Genomic DNA, 10923 nt, shown 5'->3' with positions numbered 1-10923 from the left:
ATAAAAAAAAAAAAAAAAAAAAACACACATACACATACACATACACATACACACATGTGTACCATATGAATATTGTGTGCAGTATAACCTAAAATTCTTTTTCATTCTCTTCCTTCACTTCCGATTACTCGTTCTTTAGACTACTCTCTTCATTTCCACAACAACCGGTTGAGGCATTAGACTTAACAATAGCCAAGCGAAGCGCTTTACTATGTGAAGTGAACGCATTTATCACACCAGTTAACAATGATGGGTTAACCGCATACATTCCATGGTGTACAAATGCCACAATTCCGTCAGACTCATCGAGTACAACAGTGAAAAGACCATCTACAACACCCTCCTCTGCTGCATTCGTATCCATTAAGAGTTGCAATTCACCATTAGCGAGAAACATACCAATCGTTGTAGCCACAGGAATACGATGAAACTGCAGGTGTTTGCTCTCCACCACATCACCATTAGGGAGACGTGCCTTGGGCAATGTGAGATTGTTTAGTGCGGCAACAGCGGCATGTAAAGTAGCGGCCCGCAGACCTCCATCAGCGTTAAGCAGAACTAAATCCACCTGCAGTACCCAACATGCTTCTCCACTGATCACAGAAAGTTCACTGAGATCCATGCAAGAGATAATAGTTGAGCGCACAAATCTGGCTAGTTCACGTAATGCTCCCTCAATCTTTATAGTGTTTTGGTTTGAGAAAAAAGGAGCCGTGACATCTACTGTAAGACGACCTTCGTCTGGATACTCCATTGGTGGAGGACCAAATACACCGCTAACTGTGCAATTCACACAAGTGCCTGTATTGTCTGTGTACAAAGTGGACGCCAGCACGCCATCCGTCCGCATCTCTCCCATAATATCCTGGAGAATTTGTGGCTTTCGAATACTGTTGAATGAACGTTCATCCAGTCGCTTCTTTTGCCTGAGGAGCTGCGCCACGTGTTGGTTAAAGGAGACAAGCTCCACAGCTCCCGTGGCGGGTGGAAGAGACATATATACCTCAACACAACCTTCTGGTCCTATTTGAATCCAAAAATGAAAAGAAAAGAAAAAAGAAAAGAATAAAAAAAAAGAAGAAAGAAAAAAAAAATACAATATATTATTCTCATCTGCTAAAAAAAAGGTGAAATGATACCTTTTTTTTTTTATTCTCACTTGTTGTCCCTGTTTTTCGTTAATCCATTCTTTTTTTCTTTTTTTTGCCATAATTGCTTGGTCATAATGTCGGTAGGAGTGGTCTCTTTCTCTTTTGGAGTTTTTTTCTTTTTTTCTTCTCTCTTTTCGTCTTTGCCTTTATATTTACGCAATCATTCTTCTTATCAACTATCGTCATGCCAAAGGCGTCATCAAGCCACATTTACGCAACCAAATATGATTAATACATATGCTAATTGTACTGCAATAACTTTGCCCCGCACTCTGCGCAGAAACGCTGGATCTCAGGCTGCAACAGCTTGGCCCCACATTCAATACAAAAACGTTGTTTTGGGATTCTATCAGTGGAACCTCCATTACTCTCGCCGCAGCTGCCTGCCCTTTTTAAAGAACTTCTGGTACTCTTATCAGGTGTGGCTTCCACAGCAACTAAATTAGATACTGTATCTGCCGTATTTGTACCATTTCCCGTACCTGTTGTCGTTGCTGTTACAGGTTGTTGTCTCTTGCTAATAGATTCTTTACGCGGCGCAGGAGGTATCAACTTACCACTTCCCCTCGTTGAACCTGAATCCAACGCTGAAGTGCCAGCAGCATTGGTATTAGTATTAGTAGCATTTGTATTAGTATTATTATTATTATTAGTAGTAGTAGTAGTAGTCGTAGTAGTGGTAGTGGTATTGGTAGTTCCAGTAGATGTAGAAGCTTTTCGTTGTGGTTTATTACGATCCAAACATACTTCCTCGTGTTTGCTGAGACGTTCAGCGTTAAATGTACGATTGCAATAACGACACCTTGGTAATTCTTCATGTTTTTGCCTATCTATTTTAATACGAGATGGCACATTTTTAAAGCGAGATACATTATTTAGTGGAATTTTTACAGAACGTCTAGGGGACACTCCTTCTCCATCGAATGTTTCTGAACCTTGCAAATGTATATCCACAATATCCAGAGAATTTGCTGATTCCTCAAGTCGCCGAAAACTTGCAAGACCTTTTCCCATCCCTTTATCTGCCGAGTCTCCGCTCAATCGAGAAGCTTGCAAAGAGTCGGTATGTGTAGAATTGACAGAGGCGCTTGCACATCGCTTCTCAGGATTTACTTCAACCCTTGTGCTACCCTCTCTACTACTCGCATTTACCTGAAAGTGAATACCAGAAGACTTCATTTCACCAGTAGAAGCAACACCATGGTCATTAGGATCAGCAATATTATTAGTAGTATTAACTTTGGTACCATTACCTTTTTCATTCTTATAAACAGGATTGGAAGTGATTGCAACTATAGCTTCAGAGAGCTCATCCTCTCCAGCAGGTTTCGTTGATGCCAAGGGATCCTTACACGATGGCATGCTCTCCGAACTATCATGCTTTGAACTTAATTTTTGTAAAGAAGATGAAGTACTGCGTTCCTTTGATACTGAACCAGTACTTATTCCAGTATTTCGTACAACTCTCTCCACGCGAACTGCCGGTTCTGGTTCTTTTTCCTTTGTATCTTTTGGTTCTGGATCTTTTTCTTTTGTACTCCTTTCACTGGATATAATCTTTCCCTTTTTCCCTACCTCCTCTGCAGATGCTGTTATTGTCGTTCCTGTTGTTGCTGCTGCTGCTGCTGTTGTTGCTGTTGAGACCTTCTTTTCCGCTTTACCCGCTGATCCACGCGGAACTGGTTTAGAAGCCCCTGCAGATCCCGGCTTACAACTGCGTTGGTGTACTTCCAAACGATCTGGAAGAAATGTGCGACCGCAGTTATCACACTTTAATAACATATTATTATTAAAGTGTTCAATTTGCATTTCATTAAAGCGATCGAGATCTTTTCCCTTCATTTTACCTTCTTTACTGATCTTTCCACTCCCAAGTGTGGCTAGTTTCTTCATTTGCTCCTCATGTTCACTGGGATCCAACGGCTTTGGTCCACGCTTTGCGGGATCCATGCGCTCCCACTCTATGAGCTTCTTCACATAACACTGCGGCTGGTGAATGGGCAGACTCGCCGAGCTGAACTGCTGTCCACACAAATAACAAAAGAGAAAGTTCGGCCTGGACGCCTGTCCAGCACTGCGTGAGGAGGAGCGTCTGCGCGGTGTGGTGCCTTCCCGCCGCTCCTGCTCGAGCACTTTGTAGAGTTCGCGTGCGACGATGAGACCCGGTTGAGATCCACTCGTGCGGCGTGGTGTGTTTGGATTTTCCTGCGATGAACTTTGAGCTTTCGTGCGGGTGTGTGAACGGGGAGTGGAGGAATGCAATGCGGATCCATTGCACGGATCACGATGTTTGGAACTCATATATGTCCCTCTAAATAGTCTTCACTATGCTTAGGGGTCTATTTGATTTCCCTTTGGAGTTTTTTTCTATATTTATTGTTTTTATACTTTTCTTTTATTATTTTTTCTCCTCCTGTTTTCGCTTTTTTCTTGTTTTTTTTTTTTTCTTTCTTATTTTGGTGTTGCTGGCTTGTTGATATTATTGTAGTTGACCCCCCTTTTTTTTTTTTTCTTTCTTTCTTTTTCTCACTTGTTACGGATGATAGTGCCACTTGTTTTTATGGATATTTTTCTCACCTTGTTTTCGTTATATTGATGTTGCTGCTGTTTTCCTTCAATCCTTGATATATATATGTAGGAAGAGACTACTCCCACAACCCAATTCAAAGAAACAAAAAACAGAAGAAAAAAAAAAAAGAATTACATGTATGTATACACTCAACACATTTGACGTATTCGTCAATAACAAATAAAGAGAGAAAAAAGAGAGAATAGTGAGAATAATGGATATGTACTCTTAAAGAGAAAGATCACCCCATAGTAGTGTTAAAAACAACACACTGATATCCATATGTACCACCCATGTATATATATATCATCTGCCCAACTATTGTGAGTAATATAGAAGTTTACTCCCCACCTCGCTAGAATAAACAAATATCCTTCTTCTTTTCTTTTTACTTTCACTGTAGAGGAATTTGTCCACATTTTTTCTTTCCCCCTCTTTTCCAATCTTCAAGTCTCCTCATAGAGGGATGGAAAGAGAGAAAAATAATCTTAAACACATATGTAGACTATTTCTTTATCTTTTTCTCTCTTAACGTACATATTTATATATTTTTTTCTCTTTCTTTTGTTTCTTTTTTTTTTTCTTCTTCAACATCTCACTTTTTATTCTGTCAGGAGAATATCAAGCATCAGAATAAACCGAGAACGAAGAGAAAAAACGAAACAAAAGAAAGAGACAACATCAACAACTAAGATAGATAAAAGAAGAAACAAACAAACATAGAGACAAAGAGAAAGAAAGAAAGAAATAGAGAAAAAAAAATGTGAGACTGTGTCTACTTTGCCTTCTTGCGCTGAAGAGACTTTGGCACATACGGTGTGGCTCCTCCAGTCATAATTAACTCCATCTCTTCTTCCGTAAAAACGTGAGGTCTGAACTTCTTTGGTAATTCATCAAATGTCTCCAGAATGCACTTTGCTGGAGAGCCAGCCGTACTACTTCCAACACTCACACCACTCTTCTTTAAGGCATATGTAAAGCGAATGAGAGGCTGATGGTAGCGCAGTAACGTTAACCTCAACATTTTTTTTTTTTTTTTTTACTATTTTCTTCTCTTTTTCTTTTTCCTAATTTAGATACTATACAAGAGTCCACTTCTTCTGCTCTTGTTATTTATTAACAAAGAAAAAAATAAAAAATAAAAGGCAATTTTATTGGTAAGGGAAATCTACTCGGTCTACTTGACCACCATCTACAGATATTCTCATTGGAAATGTTAAGAACAGAAAAATAAAATAATAAAAAAGAAAATTAATCGAATAATAAAGAAAGAGAAACAAATTCTCTATCAAGTACGGACATGCACTTATATAGTGAACTCCAATACAACGTAGCCAACAGCAGCAGCTGTCCAGGGATCAATATCAACAATCCCACTCTCCAAGTGGAGTTGGCCATGTCCTTCCAACACAGTTCGTACCCCGCAGAGAGCCTGTGAAAGCAAATCGAAATTTCCACTTCCAGTAAGCTGAATAAGGAGAAACTTCTTTGGTGTTAGAATAGACTTTTGTCGAATAAATTCTATTCCTTGTCGAAAAAAACTTGTCGCTGCCGCTACATCCGAGTTACTGTCAATAAGACAGACCCAAAGTGAAGGTTCAGCACGTAATGTGGACATTACAGCAGATAAATGGAGAAGATCTACTAAACCTTTCTTCTCTCCTTCTCGTTTCCTCTTCACAACATGAAGCACAGATTGTGAAAAGTGTTCTTCAAACAACTGTGTAAGTATTAAAGCAAGAAGTTGTGATCCACTCCTCTGCGCCACAGAAGCCCCTAAAGGATCCTCATAGTTATGATCAGCAAAAATAACTAGAGAACTATCACTCTGTTTATCCCCAAGAAGGGAAAGTAAGAGAGATCCAACTGCCTCAAGCGCCTGCCCTTGTCGCCAGAGAGAAGGTGATGAATGCTCCAACACAGAAATATCCTGAGAACTAAGAGCAAAGGCAACAGTACTATGCATGAAGGGTAACACCGCCTTTCGTACTTCTCCAGAAAAACCATGGACTGCAGTGCAAGGCACAACTTCTTTCTCTACAGTAGATCTTGCCAGGGATAAATCCACTCGCTGCGGTTGTGGATAGAGACAACTCAATGAACCATCCGTACACAATGTAGCGACTCCAATATTTTGTGTTAATGGTGCGGCAGAGAGTACGGCATCTACCAGTTTTTGTTCCTCTAAAGAGAGTGTATTTTCTGCTTGTGATGGTCCACACAATGGCGTGTATCCACCAAAGCGAGAGACATCTTGACGTAAGAGAAGAGTTACATGAAGATCCCGCTCCCATGTATGTGCTGAGGGATTTCGAGGGTGTTGTAATACAAAAACTGAACAAAGTGTTTGTTGTATAGGGAAAGCCAATTGCTCTGCCCATCGGTTTAAAGAGGCAAGAAGACGTTGTTGTTCAAGTGTACATAAAAAACAATCAGGTGCAGTTTTTGAATCCATAGAAAAACAGAACTTTCCTGCAGTCTCTATTTTATTTCCCTCTGTTTGATTGACACTACCAGTGGATTCCCGCTGGGATGCCTGTTCAAAGTGAAACTCCATCTCCCGCATAGTGTGTGCATCTACAGAGATATCAAATGGTTCTAGAAAACGTACTGAAGAAGGAGGCCAAGTACGTTTCCCTCTCTTCTTCTTCTCATCAGTTAAGAAAGTATTATCATCACCATTGGTATTAACAGTCTCACCACCACCACTAGTAGAAGCAATAGAATAAGACGTACTGTCTAAAGCAATAGAGGTCTCCACAGCCCGGCGGAGTCTTTCTGCCTTAATATCTCTGGATGCTGTTACCGCCAATCCCATCCACGGACAGCGTGTACACATCCGCACTTTATTGTGATGTGAACAAGGAACCACACGTGTTGGTCCCCACGTGGCCTCACCGGCAGGTCTACGCCGCCACATTCGACAATGTTGAGACTTCGGCAATCGTCGTTCCTCCACAATCGAATCAAAATAACGTGCGGGTGTGCGAATGACATCGCCTGGTCCAATGCCCTGAAGGACCGCATGGCGTTGATGCCGTTCCTCTGCTCTCTGGCCAGTCAAACAGACAATAGACGCGCAGCCGTTAACCGTCATTCGCTTTCCAACCACAACAGTTTGCGGAGTCCTGATATCAGGTCTCTGCCGCCGTGCGATTGGCCGTTCTAACATTTCCCGTAGTTTCTGCGTAATCATATCAAATACACGCTGCCACCACAGCTATTAAATGCATCTAATCAATACAAGGTAATAAAAACACCACCATCACCATTAAGAAACATAACAATAACAAGAAGAAACAATAATAGTAATAAAAAAAGCAATTGTTAGGAGACACAAGAACGCCAAAAAAGTTGGGGAACAGAAGTATAAAAAAACAAAACCGGGACATCATATGACGCCTCTCATACTTTTGGAAAACACATTGTCAGTACAAAACGACTCATTTGGCAAACAAGAAATTTTATGTTGAACTGCAACATTAGTGAAAAAATGCTCGTTCCTAGTTTCCGGCAAAATTAAAATTAAAAAAAAAAAATAAAAATAAAAAAATAAAAATAATAATAATAATAATAATAATAATAAAATATGAACACAAAAAAATACTAAAAAAAATTAAGTTTTACTCCGAGACATTGCATAACTAACTCTCATTCAACCTTTTTTTTTTTTTTTTTAGACATCCCACGACCGCCCTTTTAGTCCATAGGGTTCACAGATTCTGTTAATACGCTATCTTCAAATACGCTACGTCGTCTCCCTCCACGTAATCGGTCGTCTCGCAGTTCAAGCATTTCTCTACAGTACCTGCTGTAGTCCCAATGAATATAAACAGTGGAGGCAACAGCAGAGATATTCATACCAAGAGACACCAATAAGGGCATCAAGACGCACTGTTTGCCGTAACACAAACTACCACCCTGCTTGGCAGCCTGATGTGTATACCACTCACCATATACAAGACGATTCATTACTACTGATGCAACAATTCCAGCAACCATACAGAAATTGTAATGTTTAGCCACATCTTTTGCATATATAGTGCGTAAAACAATAACAACAGCTGCTGCCGTACATCCACTAGCTAATGCCATAATAAAGCAAGGAATAGGAAGTGCTTTAGGTGTAACCAACATAATTAAGACAAGAGTAAGCACGGTAAATCCAGTCGGGACAAATAATATAAACGTAATGGGCATTCGTCTTTCAGCAGGTTTACCTTGGGTAGCCATCTCAAAGATACTTAACAAAATACGACCAACTCCACTGCCGACACCAACAAGCACGACAAGAAGTGCCATAAAAGACTCGTCAAGAGGTTTCCCTGCAAGAGCACCAACCAGAAAACGCATATTCGTTAATATAATAAAATGAGCCCCAAAAAGGCAAAAAAGCGTCCACACCAGGAGCAAAAAACGAAACGTTCGGAAGTTTTCAACTGCTGTAGTCTGGTACTGAGGCGCAATAAAATCAATATCAGCTGCATCAGCAGCACTGTTCATACTATCCCGTGTAAAACGGCTTGCGCGACTTACACGGTTAGAGGTGCATGGAATACTTCCTGCGTCCAGTAAGTTAACCTTACGGTCAAATATCTTCAGTGGCAAAGCCATTATTGGGTATAGTGCAAGTAAACCAATAGCAATACATGCAAATGCAACGTGGTATTTGTGATCAAGATCAAAGTACGCAGATAAAGCCCCTTGTGTGGGGAGAAACACCACTAAAATCAACACAATAGTAACACCAACAGCAAAACGTGCAGCAGGAGCCTTCTGACGCAGATATTGTCTCTTCAAACGTCGTCGTAGTCTCCGTTCCTCATCTGTAAGGACATTCTGCTCACATCCTTTGATCATGTAGGGTGGGACCTCCACGAAAACCAGGCCAAGAAATGAAACTACAGATGCCACAGCAGCAACAAAGAAAAAAAAACGACTCGTATCACTGTCATTATTTTCTGAGAAAAAGGCCAAGTGAATGGCACCTAGAATAGCAGAACCCATTCCGGAAAACGTTTTCATTACTGCTACAACGGCTCCTCTGTTAACAGGAAATATGGACAATAGTGTCATAACACCACAAATGTCAAGTAATGAAGTCCCCAAAGCCAGTAAGGAAACATATACAGAGAAGGCTGGCACTGACCCTGTAATGGCATTTGCGTATGTTAAGCCAAACAATACCGCACCGAGCGAAAAAGTTATCATTGTGGTCAAGAAAAGAGGCCATGCGCCATAGCGATCATACAAGAAACCAAAAATAAGTATTACTGCACCGACCACATCAGCAACAGTAGTAATAGTGGTCATTTGACTTTGGGTAAAGTTGTACTTGGACTGCAGTTGTCCACTGTAGAGATTAAATGCATAACTGGATGAGACGGCAAAACAGCACAGAACACCTACAAACAACTGCCAGAATCGACGTGGTTCGCTCAGTGGAGGTAGATCTCGCCTTCGTCGATTGCCGCTCCGCCGCCAGTCATCACCAGAAGCAGCAGAGGAGCCACCAGCCCCAGCCCCAGCCCCATTCTGTTCGACTTTACTGTAGAGATCGTCTGGCTTAGGGTCATGCTGAGTAGGAAGCAACGAAGACGCAATGGACGGTGCGAGGAGCGGATCGGATAGTGACTCACCGTGAGCGGGATTCACTTCTCTCCGCCCTACTTCTTCTTCTTCTTCCAGATCGTCATGAAGAAGGGAAACCCCCTCATTGTCATCATCACTCAGGAGACCCTCGGGGCCAAGCAGGGTATGCACAAAGGGTGGCTGTTGAATCGTGGATGCCATTTCCCTCTCGTCTTTTTCTTTTTATTTCACACCTGCTCACCTCCTTTTCTTCGTTAATTTGCCTACCTATGCGTACGTTTGTTTCTGTTTATTTGTGTGTGAGAGAGATTGCTTTCCTTGATATCACTGGGAGATAAAAAGAGATATGATTAGGAGGTCATATAATAGTAAAACGATTAAAAAAACGGGTGGTACACATAGCACGGCAGAGGGTGAAAAAAATGAGGAGGAGAGGGAAACGCAACACTCAATAGTGAAAAAAAAAAATGTCTAGCATATCATTTATTCCAATATCTCTTTTCCGGGAAAATAAAAATACAAACGTTAAACGACAAAAGTATGTGCGGCAGCAGCAGCAGGTGCAGACACGGCACTAACTCTCTGCTGGATCGATCGAAACTCATCCATATCAATTTCATTCTGCTTGATATATATGGCCTGCAGATGGGGAAATCTCGGAATTTGTTCGTCATTTATTGAAGTAACGAGTTTGAGCAAAGACACCGACGAAGCAGTGGACATGTGAACATGATTCATGTGCAAACGGTGCAATACACGTCGACAAGCGAGTAGCAGTCGGCAAAGCAATGCGGTAGACTCATCCTTTACACAAATGGCGTTGTTTGAAAGACCAACCGCCTCCAGTCCATGCAGTTCACTCTTCTCAGCGGTAACACGAGGAACAGCATCAGACACGTGGTATTTCTCTACATACTGTACAATTGCCTCCAACCCAGTCAGTCCAAAGTCATTGCTGGCAAGAAATAAAGAGTGAAGAAACTTCAGTTGTGGTAAACACCATTGACATAGTTGCGTAACACCGTCATCTCCAAGATTGTTGCACTCCAAATCGAGGATACGCAAAGAAACGAAATTTCCTAGAGAAAAATAAGTGTACAGTGTGAGTGGACCCGAAGCCTTCTCGTTCAGCTCTCCTTCTGTCTCTTTCTCTTCCTTCTCACTACAGCCTATATGACTGGCAGTGATCCTTGCGTGACGGAGCTCCAGTCCTCGCAAGGGAGCGTCAGAGACTTTACCAATGGCCTTCAATACAGAGAGGGCAATATCATCTTGTGGGAGTTCTGTTGGCCCTTTCTTATCAGAACACTCTCGTGGCCTTTTAGTGGGAGGAGAAGTTGCTATAGTGCGACGCACGTATTTCCCGCGAAGTCTTAATACACCATTGAATCTACTTGACTGCAACTGTGTCAGAAAGTCCTGATGAATTCTAGACTCAATAGAGGCATCACAGTTTACCTCTCCAGCACCTGAAGGCATCTTTTAAAAGAATAAAAAAATACAAAAAAAAAAAGGGAAGAGGATAGTGAGAAATAAAATCAGAATAGTGAAAAATCATTAGTAGAGTTTAGTCATTCATCCATCAGTCAAGATAGGAATCATGCAACCTAC

The 10923-nt window shown here is 41.3% G+C and overlaps 5 protein-coding genes across 5 annotated transcripts; all 5 read right to left on the bottom strand.

Moving 5' to 3' along the window:
• Positions 1 to 124: 124 nt before the first annotated feature.
• On the bottom strand, positions 125 to 997 carry TM35_000222440 (putative exosome-associated protein 2, putative,3 exoribonuclease; the record flags this gene model as incomplete). Its single annotated transcript, XM_029027291.1, has 1 exon — positions 125 to 997. One exon carries the CDS (start codon positions 995 to 997, stop codon positions 125 to 127), a length of 873 nt encoding a protein of 290 aa, XP_028881511.1.
• Positions 998 to 1391: 394 nt separating this feature from the next.
• On the bottom strand, positions 1392 to 3452 carry TM35_000222430 (uncharacterized protein; the record flags this gene model as incomplete). Its single annotated transcript, XM_029027290.1, has 1 exon — positions 1392 to 3452. One exon carries the CDS (start codon positions 3450 to 3452, stop codon positions 1392 to 1394), a length of 2061 nt encoding a protein of 686 aa, XP_028881510.1.
• Positions 3453 to 5026: 1574 nt separating this feature from the next.
• TM35_000222420 (uncharacterized protein) lies at positions 5027 to 6916 on the bottom strand (the record flags this gene model as incomplete). Its single annotated transcript, XM_029027289.1, has 1 exon — positions 5027 to 6916. The coding sequence occupies one exon, from the start codon at positions 6914 to 6916 to the stop codon at positions 5027 to 5029; it is 1890 nt and encodes a 629-aa protein (XP_028881509.1).
• Positions 6917 to 7419: 503 nt separating this feature from the next.
• TM35_000222410 (uncharacterized protein) lies at positions 7420 to 9513 on the bottom strand (the record flags this gene model as incomplete). Its single annotated transcript, XM_029027288.1, has 1 exon — positions 7420 to 9513. One exon carries the CDS (start codon positions 9511 to 9513, stop codon positions 7420 to 7422), a length of 2094 nt encoding a protein of 697 aa, XP_028881508.1.
• Positions 9514 to 9837: 324 nt separating this feature from the next.
• TM35_000222400 (uncharacterized protein) lies at positions 9838 to 10791 on the bottom strand (the record flags this gene model as incomplete). The annotated part of the gene is made up of 1 exon (XM_029027287.1): positions 9838 to 10791. The coding sequence occupies one exon, from the start codon at positions 10789 to 10791 to the stop codon at positions 9838 to 9840; it is 954 nt and encodes a 317-aa protein (XP_028881507.1).
• Between the last annotated feature and the right edge of the window lie 132 nt (positions 10792 to 10923).

This window comes from Trypanosoma theileri (assembly GCF_002087225.1).
Source record: "Trypanosoma theileri isolate Edinburgh chromosome Unknown TM35_Tth_22_V1, whole genome shotgun sequence".
Classification (NCBI taxonomy): domain Eukaryota; phylum Euglenozoa; class Kinetoplastea; order Trypanosomatida; family Trypanosomatidae; genus Trypanosoma; species Trypanosoma theileri.
This window is presented reverse-complemented; position numbering and strand designations above follow the sequence as displayed.